At 50.6% G+C, this 15403-nt stretch overlaps 5 protein-coding genes across 5 annotated transcripts; 2 read left to right on the forward strand and 3 right to left on the reverse strand.

Moving 5' to 3' along the window:
* Nucleotides 1–113: 113 nt before the first annotated feature.
* TrAtP1_004254 (uncharacterized protein) lies at nt 114–455 on the reverse strand (the record flags this gene model as incomplete). Its single annotated transcript, XM_066112229.1, has 1 exon — nt 114–455. One exon carries the CDS (start codon nt 453–455, stop codon nt 114–116), a length of 342 nt encoding a protein of 113 aa, XP_065968312.1.
* A 2441-nt stretch (nt 456–2896) lies between these two features.
* On the forward strand, nt 2897–9439 carry TrAtP1_004256 (uncharacterized protein). Its single transcript, XM_066112231.1, has 7 exons — nt 2897–3970; nt 4019–4477; nt 4597–4629; nt 4783–5609; nt 5726–5992; nt 6077–7576; nt 7648–9439. The coding sequence occupies exons 1-7, from the start codon at nt 3637–3639 to the stop codon at nt 8185–8187; spliced, it is 3960 nt and encodes a 1319-aa protein (XP_065968314.1). The 5' UTR covers nt 2897–3636; the 3' UTR covers nt 8188–9439.
* TrAtP1_004255 (uncharacterized protein) lies at nt 3086–3364 on the reverse strand (the record flags this gene model as incomplete). The annotated part of the gene is made up of 1 exon (XM_066112230.1): nt 3086–3364. The coding sequence occupies one exon, from the start codon at nt 3362–3364 to the stop codon at nt 3086–3088; it is 279 nt and encodes a 92-aa protein (XP_065968313.1).
* TrAtP1_004257 (uncharacterized protein) lies at nt 9440–10899 on the reverse strand. The gene is made up of 3 exons (XM_014083837.2): nt 10630–10899; nt 10228–10247; nt 9440–9841 (listed from the first exon to the last, which is right to left on the reverse strand). Exons 1-3 carry the CDS (start codon nt 10711–10713, stop codon nt 9700–9702), a joined length of 246 nt encoding a protein of 81 aa, XP_013939312.2. The 5' UTR covers nt 10714–10899; the 3' UTR covers nt 9440–9699.
* A 2596-nt stretch (nt 10900–13495) lies between these two features.
* On the forward strand, nt 13496–13945 carry TrAtP1_004258 (uncharacterized protein; the record flags this gene model as incomplete). The annotated part of the gene is made up of 1 exon (XM_066112232.1): nt 13496–13945. One exon carries the CDS (start codon nt 13496–13498, stop codon nt 13943–13945), a length of 450 nt encoding a protein of 149 aa, XP_065968315.1.
* Between the last annotated feature and the right edge of the window lie 1458 nt (nt 13946–15403).

The raw sequence follows: 15403 nt of genomic DNA on the forward strand, positions 1-15403 counted from the left end.
AAAGCCATATGATACCGTAATATTGCTACCACTGGGTAATTCACCTGACCACTAGAACTGTTGACCGCTGGCTACATGTACCTACAGGAGGGGATGAGACAGTGCGGCGGCTCTCATGCAAAGGGGACCTTATCCGGAGAGCTTCGATACCTGATTGACGGAGCTTTGCGAAAACCAAAACAGCTTCTTCTCTCCAGATCGGAAACGTTGGGTACCGGCACGGCAGCCAAGGATTTGTTGGATGCAGCCACAAAAGCCACCTTTGTTTGCTGTCTCTCAGTACATGGACATGGCTCGCAAAAACGTACCGAGTCCATGTATCGTGCATGTACATATCGAGGTACATCCATGTATCCACGCAAAAGGCTTGCAGCTTGTGCTCTGCAAGAGCTCCGGGCCTGCAGGTGTTTAGGCAGCTGCACACACATCTCGGCCTTACTGAGAGACATGGACATGCTTCTAGACCTGGGGCTGGCGGCATCGGGTGTTGTAAGTCTCTCACATCTCGCTTCTTGCCATGAGCCCCCTACCTGCCGGTACCTCTGCCCATGTAAAAGCCGATCTAGATGGCGGATGATAGGCCTAGATTACGCAGCAGGCACAGCAGGTGTAAGCCAGAGAGTGAAATCTCGACGCCTCGAACGGCTGAGAACGCCAAAGAGGAGCATCGCGCCCCCCGACGTCTAGGTATTACTATTAAGGAGCAGAAAAAGAAAAGCTCTCAAGCACTAGAGCCAGGCCCAGCGCTGCCATGGCGTCCTGCCATGGCGCCCTGCCGCGGCGCCTGATTCGCAGGCCTGAGTCCATGGCGGATTGGGCTGCAGCAAGGGAGAAAAGATGGCAAAGCCTCTTTACCGATTGAGGTTGAGAGGCTCGCAGCACAAGAAAATATGAGACCTTGGCGCCAGTGACACACACCGTCCATTTTGGCTGTCCCTATTGAGAAAGATAGAGCCCGAGACGGCGACGGTGGCGGCAGGGGGTGACGCGGAATGGCTGCGAGAGCAAAAGCTTCCCATCGACGGGTACGGCGCAGCTAATAGGAACTTATCCGACAGCTCTTTTGCTTGCTTCCTTTTGGAATTTTTTTTTCTTTTTCCCGCCGGGGTTTGAAATGCGAGCCCAGCCCATCCATCACCCCATGCTGGTGGCGGGCTGAGGATGCAAGCGGGAGGATAGCAATAGCTCGGTGGCAAATTTTTTTTTATAAAAAAAAGGAGAAGCAGACACAATCTCTTTCACACATACAGAGACAAGGGAAAACTGAGAGGACGAAACAAAGACTAGGGAAAAGATTAAAACAAGTAGGTACTTGTACACAGACATGCTCGGATGCCGGACCATCTTGCATGGGTTGATGAGATACTGCCGCCACCTTTAAGATTGACTCCATAGCGGCTTGGGTTCCGTATTTTTTTGTTTCCTGTGTCAATGCCCATGTGCTTGTAGCCGCTTCGGTGTTCTCACGGTGAGAAACGAGAGGGCATGAATCCTATTCAAGCCGCTGTTGACCGCTGGGGAGCATTGAAGCTAACGGAGGGCCTGATCACCTGTGCTAGCAGATACCGTCCAGTAGCAGCGCTTTGTCTCGTCTGAACATGGATTAAGGGCTGTTGGATGTGGTTTTTCTTTTCTTTTTGTTAGCCACGCGACGCAGACCCCGGCCTCCATTCAGACGGAGCGGCCGATCTGCTCAGCAATGCCTAGCACGAACTTGCATTTCTGCCCGTCTAGATTTCCTTCCTATTCTTGCAAGTCTCACGCCGGCGAGTGGAAAGTGGTTCACTTGTGATCTGGCTGCAATGTTTGCGCTCCATCTCACCCCTCTGACCTGCATCTGGGAGGCGTAGCGGGAGAAAAAAAAAAGGCCCATCCACGTGCCGAGGAGACAAAGGCCCGGATGCTGTACTAAGGCATCTGCTAGCTTCAAAGGCTTCGAGGCCCCAAAGTCCAAATGTTAGCATCTAAACGCCTGCCAGGTACTGCCTCAGCCTTCTGGGCTTAGCACTACCCTCCCAAGGTACCTAAGGCGGTTAGCAGGCCACCCCATCTATCTGGCGCCTGCCAACACTTGCAGGCACATCCTTGACGCACCAGACACCACAAAGAGCCTCTAAAAGCCTCTAAAGTCGTACCGCACATTTCGATGTTCGCCGTGTCCATTCGCCTGAGACTTCCAAGACGTGCTAGCATCTCTGCTGCCGCCGCCAGTACGGACCGCTCAGCGCATACGTTGGTACTAAGGACCTTGTGCATACGCAAGGGATGGAGGATCGCTGCACCGCATTCAATGCTCAGGATATTCCGGTGGTACTCACACTCGAGATGTGCGAGTTAGTAGCCTCATATGGCTGCCGAGAGCAGCTTGTAAGATTTACATGCGAATGGGTACTAGCTGGTACTCTGCCGTACAAGGTAATACTTTAGTAGTCCGTCTCTTACTGGTGCCCGAGGGCAAGTCTCAGCCCATAGTCGTATTCTCGCGGGCAGGGAGTTGCACCACGTCGATCGCCTTCGTATTAGGTACAGCCCAGCGGTTCACACACAGACACACACACACACACAGCAAGACTGAAATCGGCCGTTGGCTGCCACGAGGTGCTAAGATACATGTACCCTACCAAGCAGTGCCAGATCTCATCTGTACCTGGCAGTACCGAGCACTCCAGCTTGCAGTTCTCCGTAATTCTGATCAAATATTTATGGCGCTCGCTTCGGATTCAGTGCGGCCTCAGCAAAAAAGGTCGGTACATTGGCGCTCTCCCTCCCCCCCGCCTCAAAGGCCGCTCTGACAGGGTCTGGCCTCGCTGTTGTTCCCGCTAAGAGTGCGCCAGCCCAGCAGTGCCAGCACCCCATACTACCTGAGCTGAGGTACCTAGCCCTCTGCCAGTCCTCCGTGCTGCTCCTCCACCTTGCCGTCGAGCACTATTCCTATTCCTCCCCTGTCTGGACCCAGATCTAGTCTTCTCCTCCCATCCATCTTTCAACGTTTCTCCTCGAGGCCATCTGCACCGGGTGCATTTCGAAGAAAAAACCCTCTGCATCCCTACGTTAGTATTTCTTCCTCAGTACAACTCGTCCTTCGTCAACTCTCCCCGTTGACGGCTGCCTGTGTGGTGCTCTCCTTGGAACCTTCGTGATCCGCGACACGGCGATTCGAGCAGCGTCCCTCTTCTGCGCCTGTTCTTGTCCCTGTCCCCTGTCCCCTGCGCCTGTTCTTGCTCTTATCCTGTTTCTGCCTCTCTCTCTGGCTTGGCTCTGGCTCTTCTGCGCTCTGGTCGGTGCTGCTGGCCGGTTCAGACGACGCCAGTCTCCCAGTTTCTTGCAATCTGCCTCTCCTCGTCGCCTCGAATGACGCTGGCATTCTTGCCTATGCCCCGTTGATTTTATCGCTTACCCGAGCCGAGCGTCCAGGTCCCGGCACCTTGATCTCGTCCTCGCCCACCGAGCTGCCGCTGTTCCCCGCCGCCGAAGACCAAAAAGCAGGGACGCTGTTTCTCCTCTAGTTTTATTTTTCTACTCTTTATTTTTCATATCTTTTCTATTTCCCTCCTCCCCGCCCGCCGCTTCGCAGCCTCCCTCCACGATATTTCGCCCTTCCATTTCTCTGGGGATCCCCCCCAGCCAGCGCCCGGCATGATCGAAGATACGGCGGCACTCGCTGCTGCCGCAGAGCTCATCGCCTCCTTGGCCAGTGACCCTGCCTCTTTCTCGTTAAGATCGGTCGGGGCCGGCTCCAGCGTCAAGCTGCCAGGCCGTGAAAACCCCGCCAAACGCACTTTGGAGATTGAGCTGGAGAAGCTCGCCCAACGGATTTCTCAGCTCGAGAGCAGGGCCACTGTCTCGGCCACCGCCGTCTTCCCAGAGACGCCCAACGAGGTCAACGACACGATATTCAACGATGAATCTGACACTCCTGTCAATGGCCGCCCTGCGGCTCCCCAGCTAAAGCTGTCCCAGGCTCAACAAGGTAGCTTGGACAGTCCGAATTTTGTATCCCACCAGCTGACCAAGGAAGCGCTGCAAGGACTGCACGCCCACGTTGACGACCAGTCCAAGCTCCTAGACAACCAACGCCAGGAACTTGCTGGCGTCACCGCGCAATTATTAGAACAGAAACAGCTTCAGGAGCGTGCCTGGGAGGCGATGGAGCAGGAGCGGGTAGCCTCCCTAGAGCGAGAGCTACGGAAGCACCAGCAAGCCAACGAGGCTTTCCAAAAGGCCCTCCGAGAGATTGGAGAGATCGTCACTGCCGTAGCCCGTGGCGATCTGTCCATGAAGGCTGGCATGGAAACGGTCGAAATGGACCCCGAAATCACAACCTTTAAGCGCACCATCAACGCCATGATGGACCAGCTGCAAACCTTTGCTAGCGAAGTGTCTCGAGTCGCTCGTGAGGTCGGAACCGAAGGTCTACTCGGCGGCCAAGCCCGCATCGGCGGTGTAGACGGTGTATGGAAAGAGTTGACAGACAATGGTATGGCTTCTGTTTACGTCGTTTTGATTTATCCCTCGTCTCTTTCCTTTTTCCCTTGCGCCACGCTGGTTGCTCCCTGTAATAGCATTAACGGGCTTCGAAACTAACATGATTTTTAGTCAACGTGATGGCACAGAATCTCACAGACCAAGGTATGTATAATAATTTCCCTCATATCTTCTTACTTTCTCGCTGCCCCCTCTTCTCTATCCCCCCCATCTTTTCTGATTCGACGACGACTTGTCGGTTGAAGAGGAAGGTGGTTGAAGCTCCCAGGCCTGTGATCTGACATGGCGCCCATCCAGTGCGAGAAATTGCCTCTGTCACAACAGCAGTCGCCCATGGCGACTTAACAAAGAAGATTGAACGACCAGCAAGCGGAGAAATCTTGCAACTGCAACAGACCATCAACACCATGGTGGATCAACTTCGAACATTTGCATCGGAAGTCACGCGTGTAGCCAGAGATGTCGGAACCGAGGGCATCTTAGGCGGCCAAGCAGATGTTGGCGGGGTCAAGGGCATGTGGAATGACCTGACAGTAAACGTGAATGCCATGGCCGACAACTTAACGACACAAGTGCGCGACATCATCACAGTCACAACGGCCGTCGCCAAGGGCGACCTTACCCAGAAAGTCCAGGCCGAATGCCGAGGAGAAATGTTCAAGCTCAAGTCTACCATCAACTCCATGGTCGACCAACTGCAGCAATTTGCTCGTGAAGTCACCAAGATTGCCAGAGAAGTCGGAACTGAGGGCCGACTTGGTGGTCAAGCTACAGTCCATGATGTTGAGGGTACATGGAGAGATTTAACGGAAAACGTCAATGGCATGGCCATGAACCTGACAACACAGGTGCGAGAGATTGCCAAGGTTACCACAGCCGTAGCCAGAGGCGACCTTACCAAGAAGATTGGGGTAGAGGTCAAGGGAGAGATCTTGGAGCTGAAGAACACCATTAACCAAATGGTTGATCGTCTGGGCACATTCGCAGTGGAAGTGAGCAAAGTGGCCCGTGAAGTCGGTACAGATGGTACGCTGGGTGGCCAAGCTCAGGTCGCGAATGTCGAGGGCAAGTGGAAAGATCTCACCGAAAATGTCAACACTATGGCATCCAACCTCACTGTACAGGTATGTTTCAATACGAGAACCAACGAATCATCAGCAACAGCTTCTAGCTCTGCGTTGATGATGCCAGAAATGGCTCCCCCCTTTTCTTTATTTACAGGCTGACCGTCATCGTTTAGGTGCGAAGTATCTCGGCTGTCACGCAAGCCATTGCAAATGGAGACATGAGCCAGACAATTGATGTAGAAGCAAATGGTGAGATACAAGTGCTAAAGGAGACCATCAACAACATGGTTTCACGCCTGTCAAGTTTCTGCTACGAAGTTCAACGTGTTGCCAAGGACGTCGGCGTCGACGGCAAGATGGGAGCTCAAGCTGATATTGCCGGACTAAATGGACGATGGAAAGAAATTACCACTGATGTCAATACTATGGCCAGCAACTTAGTAAGTCATTCTTACATGTTCAATTTCGCATGCATACGTAGCTGCGAAAGCTCCAAGAGTACTTTTATACTAACCCATGTTCAGACAACCCAAGTGCGTGCCTTCTCTGATATTACGAATCTGGCTACAGACGGCGACTTCACCAAGCTTGTAGATGTCGAAGCCTCGGGTGAGATGGACGAGCTCAAGAAAAAGATCAACCAGATGATTTCAAATCTCAGAGATAGCATCCAGCGAAACACGCAAGCCCGAGAGGCTGCCGAGTTGGCCAACAAGACCAAGTCAGAATTCCTTGCCAACATGTCCCACGAGATTCGAACTCCGATGAACGGCATCATTGGAATGACACAGCTCACACTGGATACCGACTTGACCCAATACCAACGAGAAATGTTGAACATTGTCAATGATCTTGCCAACAGCCTGTTGACCATCATTGATGATATCCTGGATCTGTCCAAGATCGAGGCTAGAAGAATGGTTATTGAAGAGATCCCGTACACTTTGCGAGGCACCGTCTTCAACGCTCTCAAGACTCTCGCAGTCAAGGCGAACGAGAAGTTCCTTGATCTCACGTATAAGGTGGACAGCTCTGTGCCTGACTACGTAATCGGAGATTCGTTCCGTCTGAGACAAATTATCCTGAACCTCGTGGGCAATGCCATCAAGTTCACCGAACACGGTGAGGTTAGTCTAACCATCCAAGAACTGGAGGACAAGAGACATGTTGGCCCAGGAGAATACGCCATCGAGTTCATTGTTGAAGATACTGGTATCGGTATTGCCAAGGACAAGCTGAACCTCATCTTCGATACGTTCCAGCAAGCGGATGGCTCAATGACACGCAAATTCGGTGGCACAGGCCTCGGTTTATCCATTTCAAAACGATTTGTCAATCTCATGGGTGGAGACCTGTGGGTTAACAGCGAGGTTGGCAAGGGAAGTGAATTCCACTTTACTTGCCGTGTGAAGCTGGCCGACGTGCACGCGGAAAGCGTTCAGCAGCAGCTGAAGCCATACCGCGGCCACCAGGTCCTCTTTGTCGACAAGTCGCAGTCAAATGCGGCGACGCACATTGGAGAAATGCTGGAGGAGATTGGGCTCTTCCCTGTTGTCGTTAACTCCGAGAAAAGCTCAGCTCTCACCCGACTTAAGGAGGGTGGTGCTTTACCATATGACGCCATCATCGTCGACTCAATTGATACCGCCAGGAGGCTCAGAGCGGTAGATGACTTTAAGTATCTTCCTATTGTCCTGTTAGCTCCCGTAGTCCACGTCAGCTTGAAATCATGCCTGGATCTGGGCATCACGTCCTACATGACAATGCCCTGCAAGTTGATTGACCTGAGCAACGGAATGGTCCCCGCTCTCGAAAACAGGGCCACGCCATCTCTCGCAGATGTCACCAAGTCCTTTGAGATTCTGCTTGCCGAGGACAACACTGTCAATCAGAAACTGGCCGTGAAGATTCTTGAAAAATACCACCACGTTGTTACCGTTGTGGGTAACGGCTGGGAGGCTGTAGAGGCCGTGAAGCAAAAGAAGTTTGATGTGATCCTGATGGATGTCCAGATGCCCATCATGGTAAGTGATGAAGCCTTTTGCAGAGCAATATGTTCCTGTTAACTGACAAAACTTTCTTTTTACCCCCACAGGGAGGATTTGAGGCCACTGGTAAGATCCGAGAATATGAACGAGGCATGGGAACGCATAGAACTCCCATTATTGCCCTCACTGCCCACGCCATGATGGGTGACCGCGAAAAGTGTATCCAGGCCCAGATGGATGAATATCTGTCCAAGCCGCTGCAACAGAACCAGCTCATCCAGACCATCCTCAAATGCGCTACTCTTGGAGGTGCGCTGCTAGAGAAGAATCGTGAGCGAGAGCTTGCTCTGCAAGCAGAAGCCAAAGCGTCTGGGCGTCTCGATAGCGATCGAAATTTGCCACGTCCGAGCCTTGAGGGCCGAGCGTTTACCGCTCGAGAGCCTCTGACCAAGAATAAGCCCATCACCAAGGCCACGACTAAAGCCCTGGAGGAAGCGCGATCGGCTGCGCTGGCGAACGCAAAGTTTGGTGATTTTTCTGAGCTTGGAGCCGAATACTTGGATGAACTGGAAGAGCTGACAGAGGAAACCGACACATTTTTAAAAGCACGTGAAGAACTTTCTGACAAACGAAGTTTCTCAAGTTAAATGTGCACAAAGATGTCTTTCGGATTGTGGCTTCATCAGATATGAATGCCGCACTTTTGTCTGTCTGATATCGTTTATCAGGTCCTACGAGTCTATTGCCTGACATGAGCTTACGAGATCACACTGATTTATTTATACCCTCCCTCCTTGGCTATATTTGATGGCTAAGCTTTTACAACTCTTTTTTCAAATCTTGGAGAGTATATAAGCTCTGGGGATTGCCGATCCTTTTATCATGTCGAGTTTGCATGATGCTGAACCTTTTCATCTCTTCAGCAGGGTGGCAGGCAGTATCACTCTTGATACGAGTATCTGTGTGCTGATCATGTCAAGGTTACCATCCCTCTTCCTGGTTTTAACCGTACTTTGTTTTTCCCAGAGCATCACTGTTGTTTTTTTTTTTTTTTTGAGATTGTGCCGATATACTCCTCTGCTCTCAGCCCTCAACATGGCGAATAAGGTGTTGATATGACCTTGGAAGAGAAAAAAGGGGGCCTGACTGGCCTGTCCTGTTTATGCGGTTTAGTTGCTTTCCCTAATTCCCTTATGCATTCATCAGTTTGTATTTAAACTCGCGGCTCTCTTCGTCTTTATTGGTCTTTCGTTTTATTTCCCTTTTGATTTGTAGGGATGTTTTCATTCCTTACTAGCAAACGGTTGGAAGGGAATCGCAGGAATATTGCGGCAGCAATAGTAAGCAGGTTTCATGAGGAAATTACGAGAAGGGAATTGCATGACGGAAAAAAAAGCCAAATTTCCTTCTTGATAAGTGACCAAGGGGTGGGTGTGGGCTTTCTTGTTAATTTTTCATCTCCTTTCGTTGCCTCACTTTGTTTTCCATGGGGGAAAGAGAGAGAGCTGCAGGCTTGAATCCTTTTCCTCACATTCGTAGATATTACGATGAGAATAAGATGAGAGAAGTTCTTGGAAGGGAATGACGAGCAAAGGGAATGGACGTGATGGTTGGTACGGTGGCTCCCAAAGCCGGACGGAAGGTGGATAAGAGAAACAAAGACCTTGCTTTTACTTTGCTTTTTGCTTTTGCGTCGAAAGGAGTTTATAGTTTTCATTTTTTTTGGTAGCGATATTCAAGGCTTTCCATCTTCTTACCGTGGGACACGATGATCCTTCTATACCTTTTTATTTTTGATGTGTCCAATTATGCGTGATGAATGATGGTGAGTTGGACGCGCGGTGCTCTTGATAAGTATGTTTACTTGGTGACGACTACGCATTCACACCCAAGTAGTGACTATTGTGTTGTATCAAGGTTGATTTAGCAGACACGTTTATTTTCATATCTATATTGCAACGACTCTTCATACATGTGTGTGCCATGTTTAAATGCAGCGCCCCCCCAAAAAAAATCAAATCTTTACGAACCTTGAATCGCTAACGAACCCAGGTATACAATCCAAAGAAAGAGAGAAAGAAATAAACAAAGGAGAAAGACGCCAAGAAACAAGACGAAGACGAAGAGAATGAGACTACCCATTCTTTTTTTTTTTTTTTTCAATTCCCTTCAGACTTGCTCTTCTGTCCAGGAGCTCCCCCTTTCTCCTCTTCAAGGTGCTCAAAAGCGGCGAGTAAAGCGTCGAGTTTGGATTCGAGGTTTGTCAGGTTGGCTTCCATTGCTGTGGCGGTCTGTTCGCCTCTGTATGTTTTAGAAAGAAAAGGGGTTAGTTTTTTTCTTCTTCTTCTTTTTCTGTGTCATTGCTATTGAAGACTTCATCGAACGGTGGTGATGGGCGTTTTTTATGTCATGATAGAGAAATTAAAAGCAGCAGGGAGGAGGGGAAAAGGGGGGGGGGATTGTGATAAGCAGGGCTGTATAGAGCAAGAAAAGAAAGTTTGCTCAACGTTTTGTAATTCCCCAAGATGACGACGAGCTGGGGCACAACTTGTGGAGATGGAAAGGGCGAGGTTTTGTAAAAATGACGTCGATGATGCTTTGGGATTGTCGGTTGTGGGATATGGAAAGATGGTTTGACTTGTGTTTTATTTTGCCACTTTTTTTTTCTTTTTTTCTTTCTTTCTTACTTTGTGAGCTCTCGGAGTGTCTGGAACATTTTTAATTAGCCCACGGGTGTCTCAGATGACTCAAAAAAAAAAAGTGACATCACGCTGTTGTATTTCTCTTCCCCAGCCGCCGATCTTTACACCCAGCCGATGTCTCTTTTGCCCCTGATTGCTGGAATGACAGTTCATCAAAGGGGGGGACTGAGAGAGAGAGAGCCGGAAGAGCAATCTGCCCCCCCAGTATGTGATAGCGAAAGCAAGGGACAAATGAGGCAAAGGGAGAACGATAAGATATCCAGCGTCCATGAGAACAAGGGGGAAATGAGAAGGGAGTGCATCTATGATGTAGTATGTGTGAAAAGCGTAATCAAGAAAATACCCATTTCCATATGAGTTTTCTTTTTGCTACATAGAGCAACATACCTGAGCGAGGTCAACTTCGGGAGCAGCCTCGTGCTGATCCGGCTTGGGCGAGGTGGCGACAGGGCTATCCGATGACGCACCCATGGTTTGGTTCGGTTCGGTGTGTCTCCAACGCTGGCTTCTCTTGACGTCTGGATAAGATAAAGAGAGACAGGCGTGTGACGGAAAGGGTGTCTTATATGGAAGACAAGGCTATCGGAAGTCGTAGCCGACGGGGCACCTTGTTTGCTGGGTCTGCGTAACGAAACTCGCAAGGCTGAACATTTCACGGAGTAACGGCTGCTGCTAGCAATACGGAGCATAGAAGAGAGCTCCGTAATGGATTGGCGGCTTCACGTGACGCGAGCTGCCCAGGCCACGTCTTGAATGTTCGCTGGTAAACCTCTGCCAGGCACAGCGTCTCGTATTTTTACAGGCATTCTGATATAATTAGCTCATATAGCAACCCTGGGTCTATTATAGAGAATTGTTGCTTTGGAATTGGTAGGATTTCGACTTCGAGTGCTTCTGTTTCCACCCCTGATTTCACTATCTTTTTTTCTATTTTCAGCCATCTCACTCGCGCATTTGGCAGCAGTCCCGCCGGCAGCTGTCTGTCATTAATCACATAACCGTTTGTTGAAGTGTGTGTTTTGGCCTAGGCCGGTCTGACTTACATGTCCCTACATATTCGCGTTCGCGGTGTAGGCTGCAGCTTTAACTGATACCAGGTAGTATCATATACGCGTCAAAGAGGCTGGGAAGCTACTCATTGGAAGGAACGCAAAATAATGGTTGAGTCAGTTCAATCAAGGTGATGCTCGGGCTTCGAGATAGTATCAGGTGGAATCGGCCACTGCCAATCCTACTATACTAGGCAGTATTTACTTGCCCAGGATTTTTTGACAACATCCGAGGCTGCAGACGGATGCCGTTCCGCAAGCATAGATTCTAAACTGTACATGCACCAGCCGTGCAGTAGCGGTCTAGCCGCTTGCCTCTTCACACGCGCTTTTGCTAAACTAGAATCCATGGGTTCCATTCCAGGGGGGGTTATGAGGAAGCCAATTGATCCGAGATGCGGAGCAAAATCTCAAGATGGTGCCCCGTCCAGGCTATAATGTATCAAGTAAGTTTGTTGCTTCGGTTATATCCGTGAACCTAGTCTGGGCCTCGTTTATTGGCGCAGACTTCAAAGAGCCCCAGACCCTTCACGATCTGGCAGACGATGAAAAAGCAAAAGTTCATGCACACGAGTCTGATTAGGCCGAGTAAAACTGATTTGCGGACGTCTCCTTGCAACGGCCTCGCTTGGATACCCCAACATAGCCTACCTCGTTATTGTAAACTCGGTCCTCGGTTCCGGAAACCTGCTGCTTCACCACAAGTGCCTGTAAGGCAGACGGCCGTCTCGGCCGTAAGATGCTAGACGAAGCACACTTCGGAGCTCTTTGCCCATCGATTAAGTCAGATATCGGCCGCTCGCTCTGCGTCAAGTGAAGACTAGCTTAGAATGCGGAAATAGGACACCACAGGGCACCACAGAGCACCGTGAAATCCTCCTACTCCAAGCACGCCCCTCCCCTCGCATGCAGAGGCGAGGGTCTAGATTCTATAAACCGCTGCTGACTGTCGTTACCATTGGCTGTTGGGATGGGATGCCCAAGCGGCAATGTTTATATGAATCCATTTACCCGTCATGGCAGCCCGCAGCGAAAGGAATCATGTTGTAGAAAGAGGGAGGCGAAATACACATGATGCCATGTAGACTAGCTGGAGCTGACTGAGTCAACCGCACTTTGAAAAAAGTAGACGCAGTCAGCGCAAGCGATCGATACAACAATTTGCCTGAGGAGACGCTGATCGCGGCTTGATGAAGACACGGGCAATCGAGATATGTTGACCGAACTTACAGCGCCTTGACATCATTTCCTTTGGCTTGGCGTGAAACCGTCTCTAGAGTGGATCGCCCAAGGCCTTACTCAACTGAAGGCGAAAGAGCTCTGATCAAACAGTTCTTGTGGTTGTTTGACAGCCTGTACCGGCTCGTAGCATGGCATGGCTGGCGCACCTGTGAGAATTATAATACTATCGAGCGCCGAATGGCTGCAGATTCCAACTTCATGTCAACAAAATCAGCACAAGCTAAGCCTGCGCCTTTAAACTCTACTCATGCGGGCAACCGGTTCGGCGGGATCGAGATCTCCAACTCATTGTCGTATTTACTGCAATTTCCCATGACTTGCGCATGTGGTCATTTGGAAATGCGCCATCTTCGAGTAGTGGGCTGGGCGCCATCTTCTGTCGTGGCAAAACAAGCCCTCGTTCTCGTTGGCTTCCGGAAGTTACTGCCCCAAATGGCAAAAAGCAGCCATCCAAGCCATCTCACCACCACATTTGGGCGAACTCGGCATACGGAGTGTGATTTTCCGCTCTCTCTCGCAAGCCAAGTCCCTCCCTTTGTGCTGCTTTATTGTGGAACGAGAGCTAAGGCCAAAAGAGATTCTCATGTGCAGCAACGTGGCAGCACCGTTTCTGGGACGGGAGAGTGTCACTCTCTTTCAGACAGTTCGCTTTCCCGTTCTTGGAGCTCGAGACACTGCAGGCGGGCTGACTTGCCGCTCCATCTCCATTTGGGTCAACCTCGAGAGTCAAGCTTGCCATCCTCTCCTGTAGCCCGTGAGATGCGAGACAAGGAAAGGCGTGTGCCCAAAGTGGCGTGACCTAAGCAAGCAAGGGGCCAGAAAAACCAAGGCTGGGGATTCTCCAAGCACACAACAGAAAACCATGCGCATACTCCAACTGCAGCCAGTCCAGAGGAAGCTGTGCCTGAATGCCCGGCTGTATATGCGTATATTCACTTTGCGGTCCCTGTTTTTCCGCCCCCATGGCAAAGTCCGATGCTCAGGCTGGAATCCGATCACAGCACTCAGTGCCATGCCCCATCGACCTGGTTAGTGCCCTCGTAGTGCCGGCATGGGTGAAGGAAATAGACGCCCAGGCGTGTGTGTGTGTCCTCGTCATGCAAGACGGCAGCCATGATAGGCTGCCTGTCGTCACCGTCCACTTAGCCGGTACCTGGGCTCTTTTTCCCTTGCCTTCTTTCCACCTGCCGCAAGCCACGGACCAGAAAGCTTTGCTGGGATCGAGATCGCTGTCCTTTCAGACCAATGCCAGAGCCCAACGACAGCCCGTCCACGCCCTAGCTTGGTTTGCCTGCTGGACCAATGTTTATATTCTCTTCTCTCCACCTTGTCTCGAGCGTAAGCAGGCACCGCTTGACTTGGCTTCAGCAAGTACACAAGCCAAGGAGTATTTCCTTATTCCTCTTGAGTAATGATATTCATCGCGGTGCCGCTTCGCAACGCTTTTTGATGCACGACTCGCAGCACTGATGGAGCCAGGGCAGAGTCCCGAAAAAGCTGGACAAAGCCAAGCGCTTTAGTCACCATTTCGGACCCCCCTTCGTTTAGCCTTTTTCAGCCCTCTGTTGGCACGTACTGTCTAGAGTAGGTGCTTGATCTTGATTACACATTCTCGCACGTACACAATTGCAATAAACATGACACTGCATCTATGCCATGGTACCTCGAGTACACTATGACGAGTTTTGTGAGTGAGAGGGGTGCAATTATACTGTAGTTCTCATGTGTGGCGTTGTTGCAGCTCAGCCGTACAGAGCACCGTAATTGCCCGCCTCTCGTCTAGGTAGTAAGTAGTACCTAGTATATGGCTCTTCTGCTCGCTCAGTTCACGGTTGCCCTGCAGTACCTATAGTCAGTCAGTACTAATATATGAGCCTCGAGGCGGAGTAAGCGGTCCTCATCCCACTTTTGGGAGTCGTATTTGTTCGATTAGTTCGATTCGGGAGTACAGACATACTTGTACCTAGTGAGACGTGCCTGTATGTAATTCTCTTCGACTTTAATAGTGGTTACTGGGCTTGGTGTTCGAAGCCTTGGAAGAACCGGTGCGCAGTGTCACATCACTATCGTCATGGATCTTCACCTCATCCAAGCATGTGAGACCAAACGCTGATGCTCTCGTCCGCCAAAGAATTTCTTGTACGCCAGCTTTACGTTACCGCCCTGCTAAGGTTTTTAGTCAAAACGGTGTGGCTCCGTTCCGTTGGCCTGTCTGCGGTGGTATTAGCTCGTGGAGTACAGCTCCCATGTCCGATCTCTCACCTCGTTACCGATCCTCCCCCCAGCCATCTTTACCTGTGGTAGCCGTCTTTGGATCGAAATCAGTTTCCTTCATCGCTGTGTTGTCGGAATCAAGACATCCATACAACCCTGGACACGGGCCGGGTTCTTCTCTGATAGCGACACACCTACCCTCAGCATGCCCTAGCAATCGGTAAGGCATCTGTCCAAAGCTCCACGAGAGCGCCCCCCAGTAGGTAATCAGTCCATCTCTTCCTTTTTCTTGCTAACCCAAACCTCCCGTGCCATTCCTATCTTTCGCATGTACATACCTTTTGTTCTCAAAGGCTCTTTTCCCCATAACAACTTCTCCCCCCCCCCAACTTCTCTGTGTCTACCCCCCCATTCTCTCAACCCTAGCCAAGTTCAATCACGTCCTGCTGTTTCTGGAGCCTGCCCAAGAAGGGTCAAAAAGGTACATGCTCATACATTTCTGTGGGGACTGTCGAAACCTTGCCGTTCAGTCCTAGGAGGTGCTGACAAGTACTACCTAGAGTGGCCGTCATACTTGTAGTACCGCCATACCGAAGCTGAGCCCGTCCCATGTCTATGCTGTGAGCGTTTGACATGGTGGTATTTTTCCATCTTGA

Source organism: Trichoderma atroviride, chromosome 2 (genome assembly GCF_020647795.1).
Source record: "Trichoderma atroviride chromosome 2, complete sequence".
Lineage (NCBI taxonomy): Eukaryota > Fungi > Ascomycota > Sordariomycetes > Hypocreales > Hypocreaceae > Trichoderma > Trichoderma atroviride.